We start from the raw sequence: 18,126 nt of genomic DNA on the forward strand, positions 1-18,126 counted from the left end.
CGGAGCCCGAGGCGGCCAATGGGAAGAGGGTGTAGGGGGGGGGTTGCGGAAGAGGGAGGGTGTTGGGGTCGTGATGGGTGTACGATGGGTCGGTGATGATGGGTCGGTGATGATGGGTCTACGTTGAGGCGATGATGATGGGTCCATGATGATGGGTCTACGTTGAGTCAACGATGATGGGTCCATGATGATGGGTCTACGTTGAGTCGATGATGATGGGTCCATGATGATGGGTCTACGTTGAGTCGATGATGATGGGTCTACGTTGAGTCGATGATGATGGGTGTACAATGGGTCGGTGATGATGGATCTACGTTGAGTTGATGATGATGGGTCCATGATGATGGGTCTACGTTGAGGCGATGATGATGGCTCCATGATGATGGGTCTACGTTGAGTCGATGATGATGGGTCTACGTTGAGTCGATGATGATGGGTGTACAATGGGTCGGTGATGATGGATCTACGTTGAGTTGATGATGATGGGTCCATGATGATGGGTCTACGTTGAGGCGATGATGATGGCTCCATGATGATGGGTCTACGTTGAGTCAACGATGATGGGCCCATGATGATGGGTCTACGTTGAGTCGATGATGATGGGTCTACGTTGAGTCGATGATGATGGGTCTACGATGGGTCGGTGATGATGGATCTACGTTGAGTTGATGATGATGGGTCTACGTTGAGTCGATGATGATGGGTTCATGATGATGGGTCTACGTTGAGTCCATGATGATGGGTTCATGATGATGGGTCTACGTTGAGTCGATGATGATGGGTCTACGTTGAGTCGATGATGATGGGTCTACGATGGGTCGGTGATGATGGATCTACGTTGAGTTGATGATGATGGGTCCATGGTGATGGGTCTACGTTCAGTCGACGATGATGGGTCCATGATGATGGGTCTACGTTGAGTCGATGATGATGGGTCTACGTTGAGTCGATGATGATGGGTCTACGATGGGTCGGTGATGATGGATCTACGTTGAGTTGATGATGATGGGTCCATGATGATGGGTCTACGTTGAGGCGATGACGATGGGTCCATGATGATGGGTCTACGTTGAGTCAACGATGATGGGTCCATGATGATGGGTCTACGTTGAGTCGATGATGATGGGTCTACGTTGAGTCGATGATGATGGCTCCATGATGATGGGTCCATGTTGAGTCGATGATGATGGGTCTACGTTGAGTCGATGATGATGGGTCTGCGATGGGTCGGTGATGATGGATCTACGTTGAGTTGATGATGATGGGTCCATGATGATGGGTCTACGTTGAGTCGATGATGATGGCTCCATGATGATGGGTCTACGTTGAGGTGATGATGATGGGTCCATGATGATGGGTCTACATTGAGTCAACGATGATGGGTCCATGATGATGGGTCTACGTTGAGTCGATGATGATGAGTCCATGATGATGGTTCCATGTTGAGTCCATGATGATGGCTCCATGTTGAGTCGATGATGATGGGTCCATGATGATGGCTCCATGTTGAGTCGATGTCATTGGGTCTCCGTTGAGTCGATGATGCTGTTTCCATGATGATGGCTCCATGTTGAGTCAATGATGATGGCTCCATGTTGAGTCGATGATGATGGGTCCATGTTGAGTCAATGACGTTGGGTCTCCGTTGAGTCGATGATGATGTCTCCATGTTGAGTCGATGTCATTGGGTCTCCGTTGAGTCGATGATGCTGTTTCCGTGACGATGGCTCCGTGTTGAGTCGATGATGATGGCTCCATGTTGAGTCGATGATGATGGCTCCATGTTGAGTCGATGTCATTGGGTCTCCGTTGAGTCGATGATGCTGTTTCCGTGACGATGGCTCCGTGTTGAGTCCATGACGATGTCTCCATGCTAACGGCTCCCCATTGGCTGTCTCAGGAGGAGGAGGCGCTGCTGTCGGAGATGGACGTGACGGGCCAGGCCTTCGAGGACATGATGATGGGTCCATGATGATGGGTCCATGTTGAGTCAGTGATGATGGTTCCATGTTGAGTCGATGATGATGGCTCCATGACGATGGCTCCATGTTGAGTCGATGATGATGGCTCCATGTTGAGTCAATGACGTTGGGTCTCCGTTGAGTCGATGATGATGGCTCCATGTTGAGTCGATGATGATGGGTCCATGTTGAGTCAATGACGTTGGGTCTCCGTTGAGTCGATAATGATGGCTCCATGTTGAGTCGATGTCATTGGGTCTCCGTTGAGTCGATGACGATGTCTCCATGCTAACGGCTCCCCATTGGCTGTCTCAGGAGGAGGAGGCGCTGCTGTCGGAGATGGACGTGACGGGCCAGGCCTTCGAGGACATGCAGGAGCAGAACCTGCGGCTCCTGCAGCAGCTGCGCGAGAAGGACGACGCCAACTTCAAGCTCATGTCGGAGCGCATCAAGGCCAACCAGATCCACAAGCTCCTGCGCGAGGAGAAGGACGAGCTGGGCGAGCAGGTGCTGGCCCTCAAGGCGCAGGTGGGGCAGCGCGCCGTGGGGCTGCAGGGGGGGGGACCCCTAAGTGGGGCTGGAGGGACCCCTAAGTGGGGCTGGAGGGGGGATAAGTGGGGCTGGAGGGGGGATAAGTGGGGCTGGAGGGGGGATAAGTGGGGATGGATGCCACGTAAGATGTTCTGGTTGCCCCACAAGTGGTTCTGGTAGCCCCGTAAGTGGGTCTGGATGCCCCATAAGTGGTCTTGGTTGCCCCATAAGTGGTCCTGGTTGCCCCATAAGTGGTCCTGGTTGCCCCATAAGTGTTCCTGGTTGCCCCATAAGAGGTTCTGGTTGCCCCATAAGAGGTTCTGGTTGCCTCACAAGTGGTTCTGGTAGCCCCGTAAGTGGGTCTGGATGCCCCATAAGTGCTACTGGTTGCCCCATAAGTGCTCCTGGTTGCCCCATAAGAGGTTCTGGTTGCCTCACAGGTGGTTCTGGTTGCCCCATAAGTGGTTCTGGTTGCCCCATAAGTGGTCCTGCTTGCCACATAAGTGGGTCTGGATGCCCGATAAGTGCTCCTGCGTGCCCCATAAGTGGGTCTGGCTGCCCCATAAGTGCTCCTGTTGCCCCACAAGTGGGCCTGGCTGCCCCACAAGTGGGTCTGGATGCCCGATAAGTGCTCCTGCGTGCCCCATAAGTGGTCCTGTTGCCCCATAAGTGGTGCTGGCTGCCCCACAAGTGGTCCTGTTGCCCCACAAGTAGTTATGGCTGCCCCATAAGTGGGTCTGGATGCCCGATAAGTGGTCCTGCTTGCCCCATAAGTGAGTCTGGTTGCCCCATAAGTGGTCCTGCTTGCCCCATAAGTGAGTCTGGATGCCCGATAAGTGCTCCTGCTTGCCCCATAAGTGAGTAAGGATGCCCCATAAGTGCTCCTGCTTGCCCCATAAGTGGTCCTTTTGCCCCACAAGTGGGCCTGGCTGCCCCACAAGTGGCTCTGGATGCCCGATAAGTGGTCCTGCTTGCCCCATAAGTGAGTCTGGTTGCCCCATAAGTGGTCCTGTTGCCCCACAAGTGGGCCTGGCTGCCCCACAAGTGGCTCTGGATGCCCGATAAGTGCTCCTGCTCGCCCCGTAAGTGGGTCTGGATGCCCCATAAGTGGTGCTGGCTGCCCCACAAGTGGTCCTGTTGCCCCACAAGTAGTTATGGCTGCCCCATAAGTGGCCCTGGCTGCCCCACAAGTGGGTCTGGAGCGCGCTGTGCCCACAGGTGGACGCGCAGCTGCTGCTGGTGCAGAAGCTGGAGGAGAAGGAGCGAGCACTGCAGAGCAGCCTGGGCAGCGTGGAGAGGGAGCTGGCGGTGCGGTGCCAGGGCCTGGAGCTGCACAAGAGGAAGGTGTGGGGCGATGGGGGTCAATGGGAGTCAATGGGGGTCAATGGGAGTCAATGGGAGTCAATGGGAGTCAATGGGAGTCAATGGGGGTCAATGGGAGTCAATGGGGATCAATGGGGATGAATGGAGAGGGAGCTGGCGGTGCGGTGCCAGGGCCTGGAGCTGCACAAGAGGAAGGTGTGGGGCGATGTGGGGCGATGGGGGTCAATGGGAGTCAATGGGAGTCAATGGGAGTCAATGGGAGTCAATGGGGGTCAATGGGAGTCAATGGGAGTCAATGGGGGATCAATGGGGATGAATGGAGAGGGAGCTGGCGGTGCGGTGCCAGGGCCTGGAGCTGCACAAGAGGAAGGTGTGGGGCGATGTGGGGCGATGGGGGTCAATGGGAGTCAATGGGGGTCAATGGGGGTCAATGGGAGTCAATGGGAGTCAATGGGAGTCAATGGGGGTCAATGGGGGTCAATGGGGGTCAATGGGAGTCAATGGGAGTCAATGGGGGTCAATGGGAGTCAATGGGAGTCAATGGGAGTCAATGGGAGTCAATGGGGGATCAATGGGGATGAATGGAGAGGGAGCTGGCGGTGCGGTGCCAGGGCCTGGAGCTGCACAAGAGGAAGGTGTGGGGCGATGTGGGGCGATGGGGGTCAATGGGAGTCAATGGGGATCAATGGGAGTCAATGGGGATCAATGGGGATGAATGGAGAGGGAGCTGGCGGTGCAGTGCCAGGGCCTGGAGCTGCACAAGAGGAAGGTGTGGGGCGATGTGGGGCAATGGGAGTCAATGGGAGTCAATGGGAGTCAATGGGAGTCAATGGGGATCAATGGGAGTCAATGGGAGTCAATGGGGATCAATGGGGATGAAGGGAGAGGGAGCTGGCGGTGCGGTGCCAGGGCCTGGAGCTGCACAAGAGGAAGGTGTGGGGCGATGTGGGGCGATGGGGGTCAATGGGAGTCAATGGGGGTCAATGGGGGTCAATGGGAGTCAATGGGAGTCAATGGGGATCAATGGGAGTCAATGGGGATCAATGGGGATGAATGGAGAGGGAGCTGGCGGTGCGGTGCCAGGGCCTGGAGCTGCACAAGAGGAAGGTGTGGGGCGATGTGGGGCGATGGGGGTCAATGGGGGTCAATGGGAGTCAATGGGAGTCAATGGGAGTCAATGGGGATCAATGGGAGTCAATGGGAGTCAATGGGGATCAATGGGAGTCAGTGGGGATCAATGGGGATCAATGCATCCCTATGGCCCCAATGCATCCCTATGGCCCCAATGCATCCCTATGGACCCCACTGCATCCCTATGGGTCCCAATGCATCCCTATGGACCCCACTGCATCCCTATGGGTCCCAATGCATCCCTATGGACCCTACTGCATCCCTATGGACCCCAATGCATCCCTATGACCCCAATGCATCCTTATGGCCCCCTATGGACCCAATGCATCCCTCTGGACCCCAATGCATTCCTATGACCCCAATGCATCCCTATGGCCCCCCAATGCATCCCTATGGACCCCAATGCATCCCTATGGACCCCAATGCATCCCTATGAGTCCCAATGCATCCCTATGGATCCCAATGCATCCCTATGGCCCCAATGCATCCCTATGGACCCCACTGCATCCCTATGGGTCCCCATGCATCCCTATGGGTCCCCATGCATCCCTATGGACCCCAATGCATCCCTATGGACCCAATGCATCCCTATGGACCCCACTGCATCCCTATGGCCCCCTGTGGACCCAATGCATCCCTGTAGACCCCAATGCATCCCTATGGCCTCCTATGGACCCAATGCATCCCTATGGCCCCAATGCATCCCTATGGACCCTAATGCATTCCTATGGCCCCCTATGACCCCAGTGCATCCCTATGGCCCCCTATGGACCCAATGCATCCCTCTGGACCCCAATGCATCCCTATGGCCCCAATGCATCCCTATGGCCCCAATGCATGCCTATGAGTCCCAATGCATCCCTATGGCCCCAATGCATCCCTATGGCCCCCACTCCATCCCTATGGGTCCCCATGCATCCCTATGGGTCCCCAATGCATCACTATGGACCCCAATTCATCCCTGTGGGTCCCAATGCATCCCTATGACCCCAATGCATCCCTATGGCCCCAATGCATCCCTATGGACCCCAATGCATCCCTATGGGTCCCCAATGCATCCCTATGGCCCCCAATGCATCCCTATGGGTCCCCATGCATCCCTATGGACCCCACTCCATCCCTATGGCCCCCAATGCATCCCTATGGGTCCCCATGCATCCCTATGGACCCCAATGCATCCCTATGAGTCCCAATGCATCCCTATGGGTCCCAATGCATCCCTATGGCCCCAATGCATCCCTATGGGTCCCAATGCATCCCTATGAGTCCCAATGCATCCCTATGGACCCCAATGCATCCCTATGAGTCCCAATGCATCCCTATGGATCCCAATGCATCCCTATGGCCCCAATGCATCCCTATGGGTCCCAATGCATCCCTATGAGTCCCAATGCATCCCTATGGACCCCAGTTCATCCCTGTGGGTCCCAATGCATCCCTATGACCCCAATGCATCCCTATGGACCCCAATGCATCCCTATGGGTCCCCAATGCATCCCTATGGACCCAATGCATCCCTATGGCCCCCAATGCATCCCTATGGACCCAATGCATCCCTATGGACCCCACTGCATCCCTATGGCCCCCTATGGACCCAATGCATCCCTATGGCCCCCAATGCATCCCTATGGACCCCACTCCATCCCTATGGACCCCAATGCATCCCTATGGACCCCAATGCATCCCTATGGCCCCAATGCATCCCTATGGACCCCACTCCATCCCTATGGGTCCCCATGCATCCCTATGGCCCCAATGCATCCCTATGGCCCCAATGCATCCCTATGGGTCCCCATGCATCCCTATGGGTCCCCAGGCGGTGGAGGCGGCGCAGTTGGCCGAGGACCTGCGGGCGCAGGGGGAGCACGTCCAGGCCCGGCTGCGGGAGCTGCAGAGCTGCGCCGCTGAGAACAGGGCTGCCAAGGAGAAAGAGTCCCTGAGCCTCAAGAGGGCCCAGGTGGGGGCGCTATGGGGTGGTTATGGGGCGCTATGGGGCTCTATGGGGCTCTATGGGGTGTCTATGGGGCTCTGTGGGTGTCTATGGGGCTCTATGGGGTGTCTATGGGGCTCTATGGGGTGTCTATGGGGCTCTGTGGGTGTCTATGGGGCTCTATGGGGTGTCTATGGGGCTCTATGGGGTGTCTATGGGGCGCTATGGGGGTCTATTTGTCGCTGTGGGTGTCTCTGTGGTGTCTATGGGGCGGCTATGTGGCGGCTATGGGTGTCTCTGGGGCTCTATGGGGTGCCTATGGGGCGCTATGGGGTGTCTATGGGGCTCTGTGGGTGTCTGTGGGGCTCTATGGGGTGTCTATGGGGCTCTGTGGGTGTCTGTGGGGCTCTATGGGGTGTCTGTGGGGCGCTATGGGGTGTCTATGGGGCTCTGTGGGTGTCTATGGGGCTCTATGGGGTGTCTATGGGGCTCTATGGGGCTCTGTGGGTGTCTATGGGGCTCTATGGGGTGTCTATAGGGCTCTGTGGGTGTCTATGGGGCTCTATGGGGTGTCTATGGGGCGCTATGGGGTGTCTATGGGGCTCTATGGGGTGCCTATGGGGCGCTATGGGGGTCTATTTGTCGCTGTGGGTGTCTCTGTGGTGTCTATGGGGCGGCTATGTGGCGGCTATGGGTGTCTCTGGGGCTCTATGGGGTGCCTATGGGGCGCTATGGGGTGTCTATGGGGCTCTGTGGGGTGTCTGTGGGGTTCTGTGGGTGTCTATGGGGTGCTATGGGTGGCTATGGGGCACTATGGGGTGCCTATGGGGCACTATGGGGTGCCTATGGGGCTCTATGGGGTGTCTGTGGGGCTCTATGGGGCTCTGTGGGTGTCTATGGGGCTCTATGGGTGTCTCTGGGGCTCTATGGGGTGTCTGTGGGGCGCTATGGGGGTTATGGGGCACTGTGGGGTGGTTATGGGGCGCTATGGGGCGTTACGGGGTGCCAATGGGTGCTATGGGGGGTCTATGGGGCTCTATGGGTGCCTGTGGGGTGTCTATGGGTGTCTATGAGGTGCTATGAGGGTCTATGGGGCTCTCTGGGTGTCTATGGGTGTCTATGGGGCCCTATGGGGTGCCTATGGGGCTCTGTGGGTGCCTATGGGGTGTCTATGGGGCGCTATGGGTGTCTGTGAGGTGCTATGGGGGTCTGTGGGGTGCTGTGGGTGTCTATGGGCTGTCTGTGGGGCACTGTGGGGTGCCTATGGGGCTCTGTGGGTGTCTATGGGGCTCTATGGGGTGCCTATGGGGCACTATGGGGTCCTTATGGGTCTCTATAGGGTTTCTGTGAGTCTCTATGGGGTCTTTATGCGGTCTCTGTGGGGTCTCTACGGGTCTCTATAGGCCCCTATGGGTCTCTTTGGGTTGCTATGGGTCCCTGTTGGTTTCTATGGGTCTCCATTGGGTCTCTATGGGTCCCTATGGGGTCTCTATGGGGTCTTAATGGGTATGTGTGGGTCCCTATGGGTCTCTATGGCTCTCTATGGGGTCTCTATGGCTCCCTATGGGTCTCTATGGCTCTCTATGGGGTCTCTATGGCTCCCTATTGGTCTCTATGGGTCTCTATGGGTCTCTATGGCTCCCTATGGCTCTCTATGGGGTCTCTATGGGTCTCTATGGGTCCCGCCCCACAGGAGGAGCTCTCCCGCCTGCGCCGGAAGCTGGAGAAGCAGCGCAAGGTCGAGGTTTACGCCGACGCCGACCAAATCCTGCAGGAAGAGATCAAGGAATATCGGGTATGGGGGGCCCATTGAGCCCCATTGAGCCCCATTGACTCCCATTGAGCCCCATTGACCCCATTGAGCCCCATTGAGCCCCATTGACCCCATTGACCCCCATTGACACCCATTGAGCCCATTGACCCCATTGAGCTCCATTGAGCCCCATTGAGCCCCATTGACACCCATTGAGCCCATTGAGCCCCATTGACACCCATTGAGCCCCTTTGAGCCCCATTGACTCCCATTGAGCCCCATTGAGACCCATTGAGCCCCATTGACACCCATTGAGCCCATTGAGCCCCATTGACCCCATTGAGCCCCATTGAGCCCCATTGACCCCATTGAGCCCCATTGACACCCATTGACCCCATTGAGCCCCACTGATACCCATTGAGCCCCACTGACACCCATTGAGCCCCATTGACCCCATTGACCCCCATTGACACCCATTGAGCCCATTGACCCCATTGAGCTCCATTGAGCCCCATTGAGCCCCATTGACCCCATTGAGCCCCATTGAGACCCATTGAGACCCATTGAGCCCCATTGAGCCCCATTGAGACCCATTGAGACCCATTGAGCCCCATTGAGACCCATTGAGACCCATTGAGCCCCATTGAGCCCCATTGAGACCCATTGAGACCCATTGAGCCCCATTGACACCCATTGAGCCCCATTGACCCCATTGAGCCCCATTGAGACCCATTGAGACCCATTGAGACCCATTGAGACCCATTGAGCCCCATTGACCCCATTGAGCCCCATTGACACCCATTGAGCCCATTGAGCCCCATTGACACCCATTGAGCCCCATTGACCCCATTGAGCCCCATTGAGACCCATTGAGCCCCATTGAGCCCCATTGAGACCCATTGCTCCCGTTGAACCCTATTGACGCCGATTGAGTCCCTTTGACTTCCATTGACTCCCATTGACCCCCATCGCCCCCATTGAGCTCCATTGAGTCCCATTGACTTCCAATGGCTTCCATTGAGCCCCATTGACTCCCATTGACCCCCATCGCCCCCCATTGACCCCATTGAGCTCCATTGACTTCCATTGACTTCCATTGACTTCCATTGACTCCCCTTGACATCCATTGAGTCCCATTGACTCCCATTGACCCCCATCACCCCCCATTGACCCCATTGAGCTCCATTGACTCCCCTTGACTTCCATTGACTTCCATTGACGCCCCTTGACATCCATTGACTCCCATTGACTTCCATTGAGTCCCATTGACTCCCATTGACCCCCATCACCCCCCATTGACCCCATTGAGCTCCATTGACTCCCATTGACTTCCATTGACGCCCCTTGACATCCATTGACTTCCATTGAGTCCCATTGACTTCCATTGACCCCCATTGGCCCCCATTGACCCCATTGACCCCATTGAGCTCCATTGACTTCCATTGACTTCCATTGACTTCCATTGACTTCCATTGACTTCCCTTGACTTCCATTGACTCCCCTTGACTCCCATTGACTCCCATTGAATCCCATTGACCCCCATCGGCCCCCATTGACCCCATTGAGCTCCACTGACTCCCATTGACTTCCATTGACTTCCATTGACTTCCATTGCCTCCCCTTGACTCCCATTGACTCCCATTGAGTCCCATCGCCCCCCATCGCCCCCCATCGCCCCCCACAGGCCCGCCTCACCTGCCCCTGCTGCAACGCCCGCAAGAAGGACGCCGTCCTCACCAAGTGCTTCCACGTCTTCTGCTTCGAGTGCGTGCGGAGCCGCTACGAGACCCGGCAGCGCAAGTGCCCCAAGTGCAACGCGGCCTTCGGGGCCCACGACTTCCACCGCGTCTACATCAGCTGAGCCCCACGGCCACCCATAGGGTCCAGAGAGAGAGACCCATGGGGAGCTATAGAGGCCATAAGGATCCATAGAGACCCATTGGGAGCCATAGAGATCCATTGGGACCCATAGAGATCCATTGGGAGCCATAGAGACCCATTGGGACCCATAGAGACCCATTGGGACTCATAGAGATCCATTGGGACCCATAGAGACCCATTGGGACCCATAGAGATCCATTGGGACCCATAGAGATCCATTGGGACCCATAGAGATCCATTGGGACCCATAGAGATCCATTGGGACCCATAGAGATCCATTGGGAGCCATAGAGATCCATTGGGACCCATAGAGATCCATTGGGAGCCATAGTGACCCATTGGGACCCATAGGGTCCATAGAGACCATAGGGAGCCATAGAGACCCATAGCAACCCATTGACAACCATAGGGTCCAGAGAGAGACCCATGGGGAGCCATAGAGGCCATAAGGATCCATAGAGACCCATTGGGACCCATAGAGATCCATTGGGAGCCATAGAGATCCATTGGGAGCCATTGGGAGCCATAGAGTCCAGAAAGATCCATAGAGACCCATTGGGACCCGTAGCGACCCGTTGACACCCATAGCGACCCATTGGGACCCAATGGGTCCATAGAGACCCATTGGGAGCCATAGAGTCCATAAAGATCCATAGAGACCCATTGGGACCCATAGCGACCCGTTGATACCCGTAGCGACCCATTGGGACCCATAGGGACCATAGAGACCATTGGGAGTTATAGAGACCCATAGCGACCCATTGACAGCCATAGCGACCCATTGGGACCCATAGGGTCCATAGCGACCCATTGGGACCCATAGGTTCCATAGAGACCCATTGGGAGCCATAGAGTCCATAAAGATCCATAGAGACCCATTGGGACCCTTAGCAACCCATTGGGACCCATAGTAACCCATTGACACCCATAGCGACCCATTGGGACCCATAGCTACCCATTGACACCCATAGCAACCCATTGGGACCCATAGGGTCCATAGAAACCCATTGGGAGCCATAGAGTCCATAAAGATCCATAGAGACCCATTGGGACCCATAGCGACCCATTGGGACCCATAGCAACCCATTGACACCCATAGCGACCCATTGGGACCCATAGCTACCCATTGACAACCATAGCGACCTATTAGGACCCATAGGGTCCATAGCGACCCATTGGGACCCATTGGGAGCCATAGATTCCATAGAGACCCATAGCGACCCATTGGGACACATTGAGAGCCATAGGGTCCATAGAGACATACTTGGACCCATAAGGACCCATAGAATCAACTGACCCCCACTGCACCCTATACAGCCCCATTGATCTCTATGGGCACCCCATAGAACCTCATTGATCCCTAAGGGCACCCCATTGATCCCTATGGACACCCCATAGAGCCCCATTGATGCCTGTGGGCACCCCATTGATCCTTATGGACACCCCATAGCGCCCCATTGATCCCTATGGGCACCCCATTGATCGCTATGGACACCCCATAGAGCCCCATTGATCCCTAAGGGTGTCCCATTGATCCCTATGGGCACCCCATTGATCTCTATGGGCACCCCATAGAACTCATTGATCCCTATGGGCACCCCATTGATCCCTATGGACACCCCATAGAGCCCCATTGATCTCTGTGGGCACCCCATTGTTCGCTATGGACACCCCATAGAGCCTCATTGATCCCTATGGGCGCCCCATTGATCTCTGTGGGCACCCCATTGATCCCTATGGACACCCCATAGAGCCCCATTGATCCCTATGGGCACCCCATCGATCTCTATGGACACCCCATAGAGCCCCACTGATCCCTATGGGCACCCCATAGAACCCCATAGAGTCCCCATTGATCCCTCAGGTTATCTATGGGGCCCATGACTTCCCCTGTGTCTACATCAGCTGAGCCCCATAGAACCCTATGAGCACCCCATAGAGCCCCATAGACACCCCATAGACAGAGCCCCATAGACACCCCATAGCTCCCCACAGACCCCCCCCATTGCACCCCTCTATGTCTGTGTTAAACCCCATGGGTGCCCCATAGCGACCCCCGATAGCACCCATAGGTGCCCCATAGCGACCCCCTACATCACCCATAGGTGCCCCATAGAAACCCCCTATAGCACCCATAGCTGCCCCATAGCAACCCCCTATAGCACCCATAGCTGCCCCATAGCGACCCCGTAGAGCACCTATGGGTGCCCCATATTGACCCCTACATCACCCATAGGTGCCCCATAGCGACCCCCAATAGCACCCATAGCTGCCCCATAGCAACCCCCTACATCACCCATAGGTGCCTCATAGCGACCCCCGATAGCACCCATAGCTGCCCCATAGGAACCCCCTAGAGCACCCATAGGTGCCCCATAGCGACCTATGGATGCCCCATAGCTGCCCCATAGCCCACCCAATAAAGTGCTTTGACCCATTGACTCTGTGTGCTTGGGGGGGGGGGGAACCATAGAGCTGGAGGACTCAGTGCTAGAGCGTCTCTATGGTACCATAGAGCTGGAGGACTCAGAGCGTCTCTATGGGGACCATAGAGCTGGAGGACTCAGTGCTAGAGCGTCTCTATGGGGACCATAGAGCTGGAGGACTCAGTGCTAGAGCGTCTCTATGGTACCATAGAGCTGGAGGACTCAGTGCTAGAGCGTCTCTATGGTACCATAGAGCTGGAGGACTCAGTGCTAGAGCGTCTCTATGGGACCATAGAGCTGGAGGACTCAGTGCTAGAGCGTCTCTATGGGACCATAGAGCTGGAGGACTCAGTGCTAGAGCGTCTCTATGGGACCATAGAGCTGGAGGACTCCGTGCGTCTCTATGGGACCATAGAGCTGGAGGACTCAGTGCTAGAGCGTCTCTATGGTACCATAGAGCTGGAGGACTCAGTGCTAGAGCGTCTCTATGGGACCATAGAGCTGGAGGACTCAGTGCTAGAGCGTCTCTATGGTACCATAGAGCTGGAGGACTCAGTGCTAGAGCGTCTCTATGGGACCATAGAGCTGGAGGACTCAGTGCTAGAGCGTCTCTATGGGACCATAGAGCTGGAGGACTCAGAGCGTCTCTATGGTACCATAGAGCTGGAGGACTCAGTGCTAGAGCGTCTCTATGGTACCATAGAGCTGGAGGACTCAGTGCTAGAGCGTCTCTATTGTACCATAGAGCTGGAGGACTCAGTGCTAGAGCGTCTCTATGGTACCATAGAGCTGGAGGACTCAGTGCTAGAGCGTCTCTATGGTACCATAGAGCTGGAGGACTCAGTGCTAGAGCGTCTCTATGGTACCATAGAGCTGGAGGACTCAGTGCTAGAGCGTCTCTATGGTACCATAGAGCTGGAGGACTCAGTGCTAGAGCGTCTCTATGGTACCATAGAGCTGGAGGACTCAGAGCGTCTCTATGGTACCATAGAGCTGGAGGACTCAGAGCGTCTCTATGGGACCATAGAGCTGGAGGACTCAGTGCTAGAGCGTCTCTATGGTACCATAGAGCTGGAGGACTCAGTGCTAGAGCGTCTCTATGGTACCATAGAGCTGGAGGACTCAGTGCTAGAGCGTCTCTATGGTACCATAGAGCTGGAGGACTCAGCGCTAGAGCGTCTCTATGGGACCATAGAGCTGGAGGACTCAGTGCTAGAGCGTCTCTATGGTACCATAGAGCTGGAGGACTCAGTGCTAGAGCGTCTCTATGGGACCATAGAGCTGGAGGACTCAGAGCGTCTCTATGGTACCATAGAGCTGGAGGACTCAGAGCGTCTCTATGGGACCATAGAGCTGGAGGACTCAGCGCTAGAGCGTCTCTATGGGACCATAGAGCTGGAGGACTCAGTGCTAGAGCGTCTCTATGGTACCATAGAGCTGGAGGACTCAGTGCTAGAGCGTCTCTATGGGACCCTAGAGCTGGAGGACTCAGTGCTAGAGCGTCTCTATGGGACCATAGAGCTGGAGGACTCAGTGCTAGAGCGTCTCTATGGTACCATAGAGCTGGAGGACTCAGTGCTAGAGCGTCTCTATGGGACCATAGAGCTGGAGGACTCAGAGCGTCTCTATGGTACCATAGAGCTGGAGGACTCAGAGCGTCTCTATGGGACCATAGAGCTGGAGGACTCAGTGCTAGAGTGTCTCTATGGTACCATAGAGCTGGAGGACTCAGAGCGTCTCTATGGTACCATAGAGCTGGAGGACTCAGTGCTAGAGCGTCTCTATGGGACCATAGAGCTGGAGGACTCAGTGCTAGAGCGTCTCTATGGTACCATAGAGCTGGAGGACTCAGTGCTAGAGCGTCTCTATGGTACCATAGAGCTGGAGGACTCAGTGCTAGAGCGTCTCTATGGTACCATAGAGCTGGAGGACTCAGTGCTAGAGCGTCTCTATGGGACCATAGAGCTGGAGGACTCAGCGCTAGAGCGTCTCTATGGTACCATAGAGCTGGAGGACTCAATGCGTCTCTATGGTACCATAGAGCTGGAGGACTCAGTGCTAGAGCGTCTCTATGGTACCATAGAGCTGGAGGACTCAGTGCTAGAGCGTCTCTATGGGACCATAGAGCTGGAGGACTCAGTGCTAGAGCGTCTCTATGGGACCATAGAGCTGGAGGACTCAGTGCTAGAGCGTCTCTATGGGACCATAGAGCTGGAGGACTCAGAGCGTCTCTATGGTACCATAGAGCTGGAGGACTCAGTGCTAGAGCGTCTCTATGGTACCATAGAGCTGGAGGACTCAGTGCTAGAGCGTCTCTATGGGACCATAGAGCTGGAGGACTCAGTGCTAGAGCGTCTCTATGGGACCATAGAGCTGGAGGACTCAGAGCGTCTCTATGGGACCATAGAGCTGGAGGACTCAGCGCTAGAGCGTCTCTATAGTACCATAGAGCTGGAGGACTCAGTGCTAGAGCGTCTCTATGGGGACCATAGAGCTGGAGGACTCTGTGCTAGAGCGTCTCTATGGTACCATAGAGCTGGAGGACTCAGAGCGTCTCTATGGGACCATAGAGCTGGAGGACTCAGTGCTAGAGCGTCTCTATGGTACCATAGAGCTGGAGGACTCAGTGCTAGAGCGTCTCTATGGGACCATAGAGCTGGAGGACTCAGTGCTAGAGCGTCTCTATGGGACCATAGAGCTGGAGGACTCTGTGCTAGAGCGTCTCTATGGTACCATAGAGCTGGAGGACTCAGCGCTAGAGCGTCTCTATGGTACCATAGAGCTGGAGGACTCAATGCGTCTCTATGGTACCATAGAGCTGGAGGACTCAGTGCTAGAGCGTCTCTATGGTACCATAGAGCTGGAGGACTCAGTGCTAGAGCGTCTCTCTGGGGACCATAGAGCTGGAGGACTCAGTGCTAGAGCGTCTCTATGGTACCATAGAGCTGGAGGACTCAGTGCTAGAGCGTCTCTATGGGACCATAGAGCTGGAGGACTCAGTGCTAGAGCATCTCTATGGGACCATAGAGCTTGAGGACTCAGTGCTAGAGCGTCTCTATGGTACCATAGAGCTGGAGGACTCAGTGCTAGAGCGTCTCTATGGTACCATAGAGCTGGAGGACTCAGTGCTAGAGCGTCTCTATGGGACCATAGAGCTGGAGGACTCAGTGCTAGAGCATCTCTATGGGACCATAGAGCTTGAGGACTCAGTGCTAGAGCGTCTCTATGGGACCATAGAGCTGGAGGACTCAGTGCTAGAGCGTCTCTATGGTACCATAGAGCTGGAGGACTCAGTGCTAGAGCGTCTCTATGGTACCATAGAGCTGGAGGACTCAGTGCTAGAGCGTCTCTATGGTACCATAGAGCTGGAGGACTCAGTGCTAGAGCGTCTCTATGGGACCATAGAGCTGGAGGACTCAGAGCGTCTCTATGGGACCATAGAGCTGGAGGACTCAGAGCGTCTCTATGGTACCATAGAGCTGGAGGACTCAGCGCTAGAGCGTCTCTATGGTACCATAGAGCTGGAGGACTCAGCGCTAGAGCGTCTCTATGGTACCATAGAGCTGGAGGACCGGAAGTCCCTCCCCTGGCTCCGCCCCCTTCCCATCACCCCCCGCGGCCGCCCGGAGCCGCCATGGAGCCGCCGGAGGGTACCGAGGACCCCCATTCCCCCCCATTCCCCCCCATTCCCCCCCTATAGCCCCCCATAACCCCCCTATTGCCCCCCATTGCCCCCCATAGCCCCCCATAACCCCCCATTTCCCCTCCATTCCCCCCCATTGACCCCCATTGACCCCCATTGACCCCCCCATAGATCCCATTGACCCCCATAGCCCCCCATAACCCCCCCATAACCCCCCCATTGACCCCCATTCCTCCCCATTCTCCCCCATTCCCCCCTATTGCCCCCCATTGCCCCCCCATTCCCCCCCATTGCCCCCCATTTCCCCCCCATTCCCTCCCATTTTCCCCCCATTCCCCCCCTATTGCCCCCCATTGCCCCCCATTGCCCCCCATTCCCCCCCCATTGCCCCCCATTGCCCCCATACCCCCCCATTGACCCCTATTCCCCCCCATTGCCCCCCATTGACCCCCATACCCCCCCATTGACCCCTATTCCCCCCCATTGCCCCCCATTGACCCCCATAACCCCCCCATTCCCCCCCATTGCCCCCCATTGCCCCCCATTCCCCCCCCATTCCCCCCCATTGCCCCCCATTGCCCCCCATTCCCCCCCCATTGCCCCCCATTCCCCCCCATTGACCCCCCCCCATTGCCCCCCCCATTCCCCCCCATTGCCCCCCCCATTCTCCCCATCCCCCCATTGACCCCCCCATTGCCCCCCATTGCCCCCCATTTCCCCATTCCCCCCCATTTCCCCCCCATTGCCCCTCCATTCCCCCCCTTTGCCCCCCATTGACCCCTTTTCCCCCCCATTGACCCCTATTCCCCCCATTGCCCCCATAGCCCCCATTGACCCACCCATTGACCCCCATTTCCCCCCCAGATCCCCCCATTGGCCCCCATTGACCTCCATTGACCCCTCCATTTCCCCCCCAGATCCCCCCATTGCCCCCCATTGCCCCCCATTGCCCCCCCATTGCCCCCCATTGCCCCCCATAGCCCCCATCTGCCCCCCCCATGGCCCCACTCACCCCATTGCCCCCCATTGCCCCCCATTGCCCCCCATTGACCCCCATTTCCCCCCATTGACCCCCATTGACCCCCATTTCCCCCCCCCCAGACCCCCCCCTTTGCCGGGAGCTTTGGGGCTCGGTGGAGGCCGCTCGGTACCGGGGGGGGGGGCCCCGGGGGGGGCTCCTGAGGCTCCGCCCCCCCAGGGCCCGATGTGGGGCAGGCCTGGAGCAAGTGGCCAGGGTGAGGGGGGGGCTATGGGGGGGGAATGGGGGTCAATGGGGGGCAATGGGGGGGGCAATGGGGGGGAATGGGGGGGGCAATGGGGTCCATAGGGGTCAATGGGGGGGAATGGGGGGGGAATGGGGGGCAATGGGGGAGATGGGGGGGAACAATGGGGGGTAACAATGGGGGGGTAACAATGGGGGGCAATGGGGGGGCAATGGGGTCCATGGGGGTCAATGGGGGGCAATGGGGGGGAATGGGGGGCTCAATGGGGGGCTCAATGGGGGGCAATGAGGGGTAATGGGGGGGGCAATGGGGTCCATAGGGGTC

At 56.7% G+C, this 18,126-nt stretch overlaps 1 protein-coding gene across 1 annotated transcript in view; it reads left to right on the forward strand.

The window, feature by feature from the left end:
* RNF40 (ring finger protein 40) overlaps positions 1 to 10,508 on the forward strand; it is a gene marked incomplete at its 5' end in the record, with an annotated part of 28,283 nt that extends 17,775 nt beyond the window's left edge. The window contains 5 exons of the mRNA XM_057410806.1: positions 2,277 to 2,489; positions 3,711 to 3,836; positions 6,763 to 6,903; positions 8,570 to 8,671; positions 10,314 to 10,508. Of these exons, the coding sequence (XP_057266789.1) occupies positions 2,277 to 2,489; positions 3,711 to 3,836; positions 6,763 to 6,903; positions 8,570 to 8,671; positions 10,314 to 10,490 (759 nt within the window). The remainder of the gene's footprint in view (positions 1 to 2,276; positions 2,490 to 3,710; positions 3,837 to 6,762; positions 6,904 to 8,569; positions 8,672 to 10,313) is intronic.
* Positions 10,509 to 18,126: the final 7,618 nt, after the last annotated feature.

Source organism: Pezoporus wallicus, unplaced genomic scaffold (genome assembly GCF_028554395.1).
Source record: "Pezoporus wallicus isolate ANWC-B61680 ecotype Strahan unplaced genomic scaffold, APGP_CSIRO_Pwel_v1 contig_14484, whole genome shotgun sequence".
NCBI classification, from domain to species: Eukaryota; Metazoa; Chordata; class Aves; order Psittaciformes; family Psittacidae; genus Pezoporus; species Pezoporus wallicus.